We start from the raw sequence: 13,417 nt of genomic DNA on the forward strand, positions 1-13,417 counted from the left end.
CACGGACCGAGCACTGTTTTGGTTTTCTGTTGCTGTCCTCACGACGTCAGCGGCCTAACCCGCACACTCTTCGGTTCGAACCTCCCAGTTCTGGAGGTCGGGGGTCTGATGCGGGTCGTGCAGGCTGAAACGGGCGTGTTGGCAGGGGCTGTGCTCCTTTTGGAGCCCCTAAGGGAGGACCGTCTCTTTGCAGGTGCAGGGGTGGGTGAGGTCCCCGTTGTCACGTTGGCTGTCGGTGGGGGCCGGGCCCGGCTCGTGGAGCCCACTCACCTGCTTGGCGTTCAAAGCGACGACGGACTGAGTCCCCCCCATGTTTGAATCTCTCTGTCCCGCCCCCATCTCAGCTGGGGAAGGTCCCCACTTTTAGGGCTGCACAGCTACACCAGGCCTACTGGGTAATCTGGGGTCTGCTTTCCATCTCAAGGCGCTGACGCTTGGTCCCATCCACAAAGCCCCTTTTGCCGCATGAGGGCACGCGCGCACAGTTTCCGGGGATTCGGGCGCGGACGTGGCTTGGGGCGTGGACGTGGGTCCTGCTGACCACCTTGTCTGTCAGCACAGTGTGTGTGTGTGTGTGTGTGTGTGTGTGTGTGTGTGTGTTAGTGAGTGTGCAAGCGATACGTGATCGAGGAAGGGGGATACGATGTGGGTGAAAGGAAGCTTATGTTAGGCGGCTGGCCAGCAGGCTGACTGGTGTTGTTCCCTTTGCATGGATTTAGTCGTCTCTCCATGAAATATCATATAAATCTCTTAAAATTTATCCTGCTGCCACACTTTCCGTGTGATTGCACCTGCGAGTTGCAGCCTTCGAACCCACGTTGCGACACCTCCTACTTTCGCCACGGAATTTTGCCATATTGGATTTGCCTCATTGTTCGATTCTGTGCAGAGTTTTTTCACACTGATTCACCCAACATAATGATTATATTTTCAGGCATCTGGTCACCTCAGACGTGATGAGCCTGCCTCCTCTCTTTTTGTGCCTGACATTGATAAAAATGACGGGCAGCACAGAGTTGAGGACAGGGCCCAACATGGGGCCAGTTGGGGTCTTTGCCCAGGCGGTCACCCACCTAGTGAGCCACCGAACTGTCCTCCATCCGGATTGTACTCCCACATCTTTGTTACTTATCAATTTCAGATTCTTTACACGTTTATTTATTTTGAGAGAGAGAGAGAAAGAGGCAGAGAGAGAGGGAGGAACGGAACCCCAAGCAGGCTCCACGCCATCAGCCCACAGCCCGACGCGGGGCTCGGACTCACGGCCGGTCACATCATGACCTGGGCCGAGATTGAGAGTCGGATGCTTAACTGACGGAGCCACCCGGGCGCCCCTGCAAATTTCAGATTTAATCGTAGATTTGCGACGTCTGCAACGCCTGATCCACAGGTTCGTGGCCATGACAGCCAGGCGTGGAGTGTTAGCCGGGCGTCTCCGACGGAGCGCCCACCCCCTGGCATCCTCGCTAACTCGCTTCAGCGCCCTGCCGGGCATCCTCGCCAGACGTCTGACCCCACAGGAGGCGTTTACCTTCTCTCCCCGCACATGAGTTGTGAGAGTTCCTACACGGTCTGTCCTCTGCTGGGACTCCCCGGGCGTCGGTCAGCGGAGGAGGACGCCGTGCCTCTCGCCTCTCACTCGGTGCGATGCCACGGCGGGCCCGGCGGGGTGCGAAGCCTCTGAGGGGCTGACACCCAGGCAGGTGGTGACAGTGAGGCACCTCGGAAGCAACGCTCAACGCTTCACTCGAGGCGGCTGCACACCAGGGAAGGAGAGTCTTACCTGCAAAACCAGATTGAGTGGCATAATATTTCTAACTGCGTCATCACGATTTCCACCCGAGGCCTCAAAACTTCCTCCCAAGGGCAATTTAGAACCGTCTGTCCCACAGATTCTCTTAAAACCAACTGGTTTTGTAGGCGCGTCTGTATTCCCGTCAGTCTGAGAGGCAGCGACTTAGGAAACACTTCCATTTCAAAGCTAAGCTGATTACATTTTGGGAATCAGTTGGGGCCCATGCACTTACATGTGATCTAGTGACTTCGAAATAAGGAAGGCCTGGCAGGAATGTTGGCGACGGTGAGGACGTGAGAGAGAGAGAGAGAGAGAGAGAGAGAGAGAGAGAGAGAGAGATGAGCTTTAAAAACAAGGTCGGGCGGGACTCCCGTGTCCGGAAGTCTCACAACTGTGGGTTCGTCGGCTCGGCAAAGAATGATCAGATTTGGTGGTAACGCCGGCCGCTCCTGTCAACCACTGGCGGCCAACACACAGTACCTGTCACCTCTGGCTCAGGGACACAGGTCTTCAAAAACGTCTCCGTGTCTTTACCACCCCGGTCTGTGCAACGACGACAACGAAATGCAGAACTTGTGTCTCCAAAGAGGCGATCTTGCTGCTCAAGATTGGAGGTGAGCGAGATACGTGAGCAAAACACCTTCTCTGCGTGATGTGGCGGCACAGATGCCAATCTGTCACCAACACGGTTTCCTGAAAACAACTCACATGATTTCTGTGGTGAAAATGGTGGCCTGGCGCAGGCTGAATCATTTCCAGGCGCGGCAAGTGACTGGCATCCACATGAACTTGACGACACTTTTTATCGAGAACACGGATTCCTGCTTAACCACAACCGCGTTACCTTCACCATCATCCAGATTCGCAGGCTGTGCCTTCCGAGCAGGCGCGAGCGCCACCCCCGCCCCACCCCCCGGGCTGCTGGGCTGACCTCACCACGGAGCGTCTCTGGCCCCAGCCTTCTCTTCGCCAAGAGCCAGTCACCTGTTCTTGTGGACCTTCCAGGGTCCCACGCAGGTTCCCAACGGTCTGTTCACCCGACAGCTTCCTGGAGCTGGAGCTGGTGCGTGACTGGTCTCTGTACCTACAGTGTCGTCCTCAACAGATGGTTCCCGAACAGTTGTTGGGCTCAATTACATTTGAGTTCGGGAAACATGCTATGTCACAGTTGTGGGGGTCCGGCTGGGCGCTGAACACACGGCAGATGGGGACGTCCCTCCCGGCCTTTCCACGGCTCCCTTGTCAGCCTCCCAGCCTCCATGTGATCTGAATGTCACCGTGTCACCCCCCCCCAACGTGACCCCATCTCCCTGGGCCCCTCGGATTGGCACGTGGTCCATCGTCTCCGTCACCACGCGGCTCTGTTCCCTCTGAGCGTTTCCTGCCGTTCCCCGCAGTAGCCCTGTGGCCCCCGTGCTACGGCTCACACGCTGCCCTGTCCCCAGCCCCCTCCCGCTCACCTCTACCCCTTCTTTCCCAGGTCCTTCCTTGCGAACCTGCCACAACCCCCTCAGTCCTCTGTGAGGACCCTGACCCATGGCACCTGTTGTCCGAAAGTATTTCACTAGCCTCGTGAGGGCACGGTTTACTTACCATTGAGGTCACCGATTTGAAGTATGTGATGCGATACGTTGTGGCAAGGCACGCCGACGTCACCGTCCTGACGGGGAACGTTTGCATCACCAGGACAGGGTCCCCGTGCCCCCTCAGCCAACGCTGACCCATGACAGTCGCCGGTCTGATTCCCACTGCCGTCGTTTTTGCTTTTTCTAAAGCTTCACATAAATGGAATAATGTGGCAGCTGGTATTACACGTCTGGATTCTTCACCCAGCGGGAGGCTTTTGCGATTGGCCCGTGTTGGAGCCTGTATCTGTGGTCCGTTCCTTCTTGCGGCCGGGCGCTGCTTTATCGCCCGGGGACAGCGCGATGCGCTGCCCTGTTCAGCGGCTGATGGGAGCTTCGGTTCTTTCCACTTTCTAGCGATGAGCGTGAACGTGCCGTAGACATTCAAGCGCTAGCCTTTCATTTTCTTGGGCTACGCACGCGAGCGTCGGCTGCCGGTTCATGCGGTAAGTGCGTGTTTTACTTCGTATGGAACCACGACCCTCTTTTCTCACCGTGGCCGCGGGGGTTTGCGTCCCGCCACCAGAGCGTGAGCGCTCGGACGGCACATCGTCACCCGCACCTTCTGTCTTGTCTGCTCGTACTTTTAGCCACGCTTCCGGTGGGGAGCGGCGTCTCAGCGCAGTTTTAATTTGCGTTTCCCCGATGATTAATCGCCTCGAACATCTTTCCTTGTGCGGTAATTGCCGTCCGTGTATGTCCTTTGGTGAACTGACCTCAGACTTTCTGCCCGTTTCTTGTTGAGGTGTGTCCTCCTGACACCGAATTGTAAGAGTTCTTTGTATCTTCTGGGTAGGATCCATGATCAGATTTAAGGTTACAAATTTTTTCTCCATTCTGTGGTCTGTGTTTAATTTTCTGAAGCATTTTTCAAAAAGCAGAAGCTTTAAATTCTGATCAATTTATCAAAAGTTTTTTTTTTGTTTGTTTGTTTTGTTTTTTGTTTTTTTTTTTTTACCGTTCGTGCCTTTTGCAATCTAGATAAGAAATCTCTACCACTCCCCAGGGCACAAAGATTTTCTCTTCTGTCTTCCTCAGATGTTTCATGGTTTGGGCACTCGCATTAAATCTATAATTCATTCTGAGTTATCTTTTAGTTTGTAGCAGGAGATCAAAGTAAGGATCAACTTCCTTTTTTTTTTTATAATGTTTATTTACTTTTGAGAGAGACAGGGACAGAATGTGAGTGGGTTGGGGCAGAGAGAGAGAGAGGGAGGCACAGAATCGGAAGCAGGCTCCAGGCTCCGAGCTGTCAGCACAGAGCCTGACGCGGGGCTCGAACTCACGGACCGTGAGATTATGACCTGAGTCAAAGTCGGACGCTCCACCGACTGAGCCACTCAGGTGCCCCAGGAGACACAGAATCCGAACCAGGCTCCAGGCTCCAAGCTGTCAGCACAGAGCCCGACGCGGGGCTCGAACTCACGAACCCGGAGATCATGACCTGAGCTGAAGTCGGACACTCAACTGACTGAGCCACCTAGGTGCCCCAGCATCAACTTCTTATGCATGAACATCCAGTTGTTCCAATACCATTTATTGCCAAGATTGCGTTTTCCCTATTGAATCAGTCGTCCGTTGACGTGCAGTCTATTTCTGGACTCCATTCTCTTCCGTTGATTAGTGTGTCCGTCCTGTTACCAACAGGATGCTGTCACGACACCTGTAGCTTCGTAGGAAGTCTTGCAATCAGATAGTATGAATCCTACGATTCTGTCCTCTTTTTCAAAACTGCTTTGGCTCTTCTAAATCCCTTGGATTTCTATATAAATTTTGGAATCGGCTTGTCGGTTTCTTCAGGAGTCCTGCCACAATTTTGATTTGGATTGTGTTGTATCTGTAGATCAGTTTGGAGAGAACTGACACCCTAATATCGAGCTGTCTAATCCTGAACCCGATACAACTCTCCTTTCGTTTAGATCTTACTTTCTGTCAACAACGTCGTATAGTTTTCAGTATGGAAATCTCGTGTCGATTTCGAAGATGTAGTCGTAAGCATTTTATTTCATGTTTTTGATGTCATTGTGATTTTTTTTCCAGTTTCAATGGCCAAATGTTCCAAATATTGCTAGGGCAGAGAATTACAACTCATCTGTGTATGTTAATCCTCATCAGCGTTGTTTTGTTTTGTTTTTTACATATTATGTATTTCATCTACAGAACATTGATTTGGGTCTTTTTTGTATCTTTTGTCATTTTCTCCACTGTATTTATGCTTTCCTCTACCTTTCTGAGCATTTGAAGTGTATTTGTACTAGCTACAGAACAGTTTTTTCTATCATCTTTGTTTTTTTTCTGTTTGTTCACATAGATTATGGGTCATATTTTCCTGTTTCCTCAAATGTCCGCATTATAGCCCGTTAGTGGCTGTGACAGGTTACCTCAGGGTGGCTTGAACAGCATACATTTATTGCTACAGTCGGGGAGGCTGGGAAGTCCAAGATTCAGGTGCTAGCAGGCCCATGTCTAGGGAGGACCCCCTCCTGGTTCAGTCTTCTTGTCGCCTCCACGTGGCGGACGGCAGACAGAGAGCAAGAAGGCCGTCACGTGTCTCTTCTTCTGAGAACACTAATCCCACACGAGGGGAGGCCCCACCTATAAATGCCACCACCTTGGGATTAGGCTTTAGCGTCTTTCAGGGAGACACAGACATTCAGCCTACGGTGGTCTAGAGATTTTTGTTTGGATGCCTGACATGCACTTCACATGGTCGAAGGCTGGATTTTGTCGCATGTTTTTGTTCTGGAATGTAGTTATATTACTGGAATCAGATGGATCACATCCGAGACCTTCTTTTGTTATGGCAGGATCAGAGCAGCGTTTAAGGTAGGTTTATTTGAGTGGCATTCCTCCTAACACGGTATTGTTCTGAGGATGCTGTCCCATGATCTGGGACTTAGAAGGTGCCGCTACTCTTCCTGCGGGAGAGAACCATTCCTAGCCTGCGAGGATTCCGAGGATTTCTCTGTCTCTCCTTTCTGGGATCAGTCTTGCCTTGCTTCCTCTCAAGGACACGTCTCTGCCGCTGTCCTTATTTTTCTGTGTGTGGCTCCCTCCTCCCCCATATTTTGTCTTGCAAAGCATAGCTGCCCTGGCCTCCCAGGACTCCGATCCCTGTGTCCTCGGTGGGGTGGCCATGCCCAGGTCAGGTAGCCCCCACGCCCTGCACTTGGAAACTGCTTCTGTGTAAGTTGGGGCTTCACAGAGCTCGGGGCCATAGCACTCTCTGCCTGCTCTCTTCTCGTCAGGGACCCTAACCCTGTGACACCAATGTCTGAAAACTGTTATTGGACATACTTTACAGGGTTTTCTGGTTGTGGAATGCCGTACGGTGCATTCGGTTTCTGTTAATCCCTCCTGGCCGGAACCGTTAATCTTGTAGTCATGTTTGATTGATATGGTTCCCCTGATGATCTGATTGCTATATCCACCCTCTCCTATTCTCTCACACACAAAGGCTTTACTTTCTGGTTCTTCTGCCCGCCCTAAAGCCCCGATAATGTATGCTGGAGGTGACTGCAGATGCGCACAGGTGACCCACGCCTCCCCCTAGTGGCACGTCCAGGGCAGCGGCTGGAAGGCAGCAAAGACTCCCCAAGTGACAGCTCCAGGCATCAGGGGAGGAACGGGCTGGGGGCCGCCCCATCCATGACTGTGGAAACAGCACGATGAGAATCCAGCGATATGACAAGTAGGCTCAGAAAATCCTTCAGGGCGAGGGCGAGTTTTGTGTTATCCTGACTTCCTCCCAGAATGTCAGGTATGGGTACTGACTGTGTAGGTGATAGATTCCCTGCCGGTGCACCCGGGGGGGGGGGGGGAGGGTAGGGTGGAGGAGGAGGATGAAGACACATTTGACACGATTATCAGCATCCTGGGCCAGGGAATTTATTGGGGACGGGGAGGGACAGATGATATATCAGGACGGTCACACTCAATAACAGGGAATGGTTGGATGTGAAGATAAGAGAATTCTCCATCCTTTCCTGTTTGAGTTTGTTTCAAACGCCAGTGGTCAGAGCCCTTCCCTCTGAGACTCCAGCTCCGCACTCACTCGTATCCCGGCGAATTTCTTGAGCCGGGCCCGGGCACTGCCCCTCTTGGCTTTGACCTTCCTCCCCGCGGTCTGGTTTCTGACGATTAGGATGTCGCTGCCCCTGCAGGTTAGTGGTTGTAGGCTGCAACAGCCGTGACTTTTAAGACGCATATACACGTCCCTCCTGCCTTCCGAGCCCGGGAATCTTACTCAGTGTATCTTGAGAATGACTGTCACGTTTAGACTTAAAAAAAAAATTCTACGGGAGATTCTCACATCCCCAGCAGGATGAAAAACACCGAATGATTCTGTCAACTAGATACAGGCAAAGACTGTAAATTCTAAGTATTGTAGACGCACCTACACTTCTGTGGATGTTGTTCAGTGGAATCGTATTGAACGTAATTAAATTGACTTTTGCACCAAGATTTCTGTGTAGGTCAGAATCTGTGGTTTTGCTGCTATCAGCCTTCTTTACGCTATAGATCGGGGATTGACAAATGATGCCCCACGGACTCAAGCGCATTCATTTGTGAAATTGTTTATGGTTCCTTTCACGCCACCGGGGCAGGTCTGAGTAGTTGGGATAGAGACTATATGACCTGCAGAGGGGAAATATTTACCATCTGCTCCTTTACAGAAAGAGGTTGTGGACCCCTGTTCTAAATGAATATTTTGAAACAAATATTTTGGGGGGGGCGCCTTGGTGGCTCGGCTGGTTGAGCACCCAACTTCAGCTCAAGTCGCGATCTCAGGGTTTGTGAGTTCAAGCCCCGCATCGGGATCCCTGCTGTCAGTGCAGAACCCACTTTGGATCCTCTGTCCCCGCCGCTCCCCCACCCCCCGCCTCTCTCTGCACCCACCCTGCTCACACTCTCTCTCTAGAATAAAAAATTTTAAGTTGATGTATTTATTTTGGGAGAGAGAGAGTGGGGGAGGGGTAGAGAGAGAAGGAGACAGAGAATCCCAAGCTGTACTGTGAGCACAGAGCCGATACGGGGCTCGAACACGCGGACCGTGAGATCATGACCTGAGCCGAAGCCCAGAGTCTGATGCTTCCCTGAGCCCCCCAGGCGCTCCCCCCCGAATGGATATTTTCACGTAAGCCAGCATGCCGCGCACGCTCTGGGTCCTCGTGAGACGGAATGCTGGTAACGCGATTCTCCGGCTCCCCGGGAACATTTCTGTCTCAACTACAGTGTATCTTGCTTTCTTTCCTCCTTAGACTCACTTCTCTACTGTCTCCGCTGGTGAGCCGGAGGGGCTGGACGCCCACCCCCTTCCGTACCAGGCCCGTATTTTCCGCCGAAAACAAGAGCGCGATGAACGGGGTGAGCGTCTAGTCTCCTTTGGCGGGGGTACCGTTTCGGTCAGCCGGGGCTCCTCGGAAATCACACGGCAGCTAACTCTACCTCTGTTCGCCTTCCAGGAACCGATGAACATCAGCGACGTCTTCGGTCTGAGTGAGGATTACTTTGGGTCGGGTAATAATAGCTCGGATTACTCACTCGATGACAACACGTTACTGTGCTCCCTGCAGGAGGTCAGAACGTTCTCTGGGCTGTTTGTGCCCATCGCTTACTCCCTGATCTGCGTCTTTGGCCTCCTGGGCAATGTTTTGGTGGTGGTCACCTTTGCTTTCTACAAGAAAGCCAAGTCTATGACAGACGTGTACCTCTTGAACATGGCCATCGCCGACATACTTTTTGTCCTCACCCTCCCGTTCTGGGCCGTCAGCCACGCCACCGGCGAGTGGATCTTCAGCAACGCCATGTGCAAGCTGATGAAGGGCATCTACGCCATCAACTTCAACTGCGGGATGCTGCTCCTGACCTGCGTCAGCATGGACCGCTACATTGCCATCGTCCAGGCCACCAAGTCCTTCAGGCTGCGGTCCAGGACGCTGGCGCACCGCAGGGCCATCTGCTTCGTGGTCTGGGTGGCTTCCGTCCTCATCTCCAGCTGGACGTTCACGTTCAACCAGAAGTACGATGTGCACGGCAGCCACGTGTGCGAGCCCCGGTACCAGGCGGTCTCGGACCCCATCAAGTGGAAGCTGCTGATGCTGGGGCTCCAGCTCCTCTTCGGCTTCTTCATCCCGCTGGTGTTTATGATCTTTTGCTACATGTTCATCGTCAAAACCCTGGTGCAGGCTCAGAACTCCAAGCGGCACAAGGCCATCCGCGTGATCATTGCGGTGGTGCTGGTGTTCCTGGCTTGCCAGATCCCCCACAACATGGTGCTCCTGGTGACGGCCGCGCAGCTGGGCAGGATGAACCGCTCCTGCCAGGGCGCCAGGCTGCTGGGCTACAGCCAGAACGTCACCGAGGTCCTGGCCTTCCTGCACTGCTGTCTCAACCCCGTGCTCTACGCCTTCATCGGCCAGAAGTTTCGGAGCTACTTCCTGAAGATCGTGAAGGACCTGTGGTGTGTGCGGAGGAAGCAGAAGGCGTCGGGCTTCTCCTGCTCCAGGCTGCACTCGGAGGCCTTCACCTCCAGGCAGAACAGCGAGACCGCGGACAACGACAACGCGTCGTCGTTCACCATGTGACCGGCCCGGGGCCGCGGCCTCCCCCCCCCCCCCGGCGGCTCGGGGAACGTGCACTTGGACCGGGACCCCGTCCCCCCGTGGGACCGGCCGCGGGGGTCTCATCCTGACGGGGCTGCCGGGGCCCCCACGTGGCGTGTCCCCACTTTTCTTCCCCGCAGCCCCGAGCCCCCCGGGGCTCCCCACGGCTGGCGTTCCCCAAAGCAGAGAGGACTCTTGGCAGACGTGGACGTTTTCGGAAGCAGGCGCGTAACCGCCCCTTAGAGCACGGTGTCTCCTGGTCACTTCACACACGTGCAGGGTTTGCAGAGAACGTCACACGAGAGCCTCACACGAGGCAGCACAGGCAGGTGCCGAAATGCGTTCCCCGGGCTGGAGAAGCGGCCTGGGGGACGGGAGAGAGCGGGTCGCAACGCGCCGTCGGGAGAGCAAACGTTTGCTTTATTTCCCTGGGAAAACGGTCACTGCAGATACGACAATTCTCCTCCAAAGATCTGTTCGACAGAGTTCCACGAAGACGCATGCCATCGGCACACTTTCAGCCCACGGAGGGGCTTAATAAATACTTGTCACACAAAGCGTAGTGAAATTGGGGGTTGGAGTACAGTCGGGAGTGTTAGGTGTTTAAATCTGAGTTTTAGAATGGAGCAAGGAAGCTTCCTGAGACAGTACACAGAGAACTTTTGCTGCGCGTCCACAGCGGGTCAGAAGCGGCACACACACAGGGGGATTTGGGTAGGAAGCGCTTTACGCTGGTGGCAAACAGGGAGGGAGGGAGGGAGAGAGAGAGAGAGAGAGAGAGAGAGAGAGAGAGAATCTTAAGCAGGCTCCACAGTCAGTGCAGAGCCTGATGCGGGGCTCGATCCCGCGAACTGTGAGATCATGACCTGAGCTGAAACCAAGAGTTGGACGCGTAACCGACTGAGCCGCCCAGGCGCCCCAGTCATGGAACCAGACTTTAACAGCGCTCCTCAGCTTTGCAGACAAAGTTCCTAGACCGCAAGTTTTGAAAGTGCTTTGTAAATATATGAACGCGAGTGGAAGAAGGACGAATATTACAAAAATGCAGGTAGTGTTACAAAGACACTGACGTGTTTAATCCTGACTCACGTGTTATTTGAAACTTTCTACTGTTCTTACAAGCTTCAACCGCATCTTTCTATGAAATTCGAAGTGATAGCTTAGGATCCAACGTCTGTATGTTTACAGATAGTTTTGGCTTTGCAAAATAAAACTATTTTGCACGGGAAGTAGGATTCGTCTTCCAGGATCGGTGTTCTGACTTGGGAGACTGTGGTGTTCAGAGGTCCCACCTCCTTCGAACCTGTCAGCGTTCGACTCCAGAAATCAAAGCACGGGGACATTACTCAGATGCCCCTCTCAGGACGGCCGATGCGCCGAGCGGGTCTCTGCAGCTCGGCGTGTGTCCCCGGCTGGCACAGAAGCACCGTGTCTGCTGGGCACAGCCGGAATAAGTTCTTGTGTATAATTTTTCAGATAAGCTTACTTCTTTATGCATTAGCCCGTTTAAAACTTCAGCCATAATGAATAAAAACGTTTCTAAAATATGACACATACTTTATTTCATTACATATCGTTGTTTCTTGCTGCCTTGGGCACACCCATAAGTGTTCGGTGCCGAAATGCACTGCCGCCCTCAGGGGACCCAGAGCTACACGGATCCGCTCCCATATTAGGTGGCTCTGGTTTGTTCTTTAACAGTCCCGGTGTCTTCTTTTCATTGGTTTCCCCAAATCCGCTCCCATCACAGGCTCTGGCTGGACCTTACGTGTGTCTCACATTAAGCCACCCTCCGCGCCTTGGCGACGCGACTCTACAATGGCTGGGGAATCACCTATCTGTTCTTGCAAGAACTGTCTTCCCAGGGGCAACGACTTAGGATTTGCCCGTGTGTTGTTCGTAAGTCGTATACATGTGCTTACGTTGATTACATACGCACGCGTGCGGATTTGTATACAAGCACAACTACTTGCACTGGCCAGAAGACAAGTTCTCTTGGTTCCTGTTCCAGAGTAGTTGAGGCGATCCTGAGCACTTATTTCCGGACAAATGAGACTTCGCTACCCATAAATCTCCACAAAGGGGACACCGTGGGCAGGGAAGCATCACCTTGCAGACAGCGTCGTTATTTGCTTCCGGACAGATAGGCTAGTTTTAAAAGGAGGCCGGAAAAGTACAATATTTTCAAATCCTTTGAAGATTTCTGATAACGCGTGCCAATTCCAGGCACCGCGGAGGTGTAGGAACAGAGAATCTGGTCGAAAGGAACACAGCGTGCGTGCAAATCGCGCGTTAGTTTGGGAAGGTGCCGGAATAAAATGGCACCGACCCCGCAGCCGCCGTGGCGGACCTTTACTGCCTCACGGTCCCGGAGGCTGGATGTCTGAGATCCAGGCGTGGGCAGGGTCGGTTTCTCCGGCGGCCTTTGTCCTGGCCGTGTAGACAGCCGCCTGCTCCCTGTGTGTGACCCGGTCACGTTGGGTCAGGGCCCACCCACAGGCCCTCACTTTGCCTTACTCACCTCTGTAAGGCCCCGTCTCCAAATTCGGTCCCATCCGAGGAACCGAAGGTGAGGACTCCACCAGGTGAATTTGGGGCCACAAGCCAGCTCCTAACAACCCGTTTTCTGAAGGCGGAGCAACTTTTCACACTCTGGTTAACGTCACACACTCGAGAATTCTTTCCCGGGGAGTCTCCTCCTTCCTGACAAGCTGTGTCGCAAATACCCGCTCCTTTTTCAGGTTTTCAGACGCACATCCCCACGGAACGAAGGTGGGAAGGGGCGGCTGCCTGGGGTCAGGCCACGCCCACCGCCTAACCAGTGCGGTAACTGAGCGCCCGCACCCACCCCCCACCCACCCGCAACACTCCGCATGGAGAGCCTCCGCCCCAGGATTCCAGAGGCCGGTGGGTCCCAGCCTCCCCAGGCTGCCCTCCAGCTCCTCTGTGCTGGGGTGGACAGCGCCCTCTTGTGGGGGCGGGGGACGCAGCGTGGCCGCGGAAGGGGGTGCCTGGGGGGCCCGGTTGTGCCCGCCCCGGTGCACACGCAGGGCGCTCCCGCGGCCGAGCTCGGGTGGCCTCTGCTGTCGTGGCCCCGTTCCGGGAGCCCTCACCTCCTCCCTCGCAACGCTGGGAAGAGCCACGATGTCCCACGATGTCCCACGATGTCCCACGTCTACTGTGAACTCTGTGGACTGTCATACCCCAGCGAGTCCAGCTCCTGTGATGGAGCCCGACACTCTGCGCCTTGCCCTACAGGGAACCTGGCACGTGCGGTGTTTGTGCTCAGAGATTTTCCACCAGCGGGGGGCGGCAGCGTGCGCAGCTCGGAACCACCCGCCGCGGCTTGTTTTCGCATCTCTCGGCTCAGTGCGCGCACCTGCAACACCGCA

General features: G+C 54.0%; 1 protein-coding gene across 4 annotated transcripts in view; it reads left to right on the forward strand.

Moving 5' to 3' along the window:
• CCR6 (C-C motif chemokine receptor 6) overlaps positions 1–11,575 on the forward strand; it is a 28,387-nt gene extending 16,812 nt beyond the window's left edge. For 3 of the 4 annotated variants that reach the window (XM_023254575.2, XM_011282547.4, XM_023254574.2), the window contains exons 2-3: positions 8,682–8,787; positions 8,886–11,575. In XM_023254575.2, the coding sequence (XP_023110343.2) occupies positions 8,779–8,787; positions 8,886–10,007 (1,131 nt within the window). In that variant the 5' untranslated portion in view covers positions 8,682–8,778 and the 3' untranslated portion in view covers positions 10,008–11,575. The remainder of the gene's footprint in view (positions 1–8,681; positions 8,788–8,885) is intronic. The other variant, XM_045058357.1, reaches the window with a different exon arrangement.
• Positions 11,576–13,417: the final 1,842 nt, after the last annotated feature.

Source organism: Felis catus, chromosome B2 (assembly GCF_018350175.1).
Source record: "Felis catus isolate Fca126 chromosome B2, F.catus_Fca126_mat1.0, whole genome shotgun sequence".
In the NCBI taxonomy this organism is placed as follows: domain Eukaryota; kingdom Metazoa; phylum Chordata; class Mammalia; order Carnivora; family Felidae; genus Felis; species Felis catus.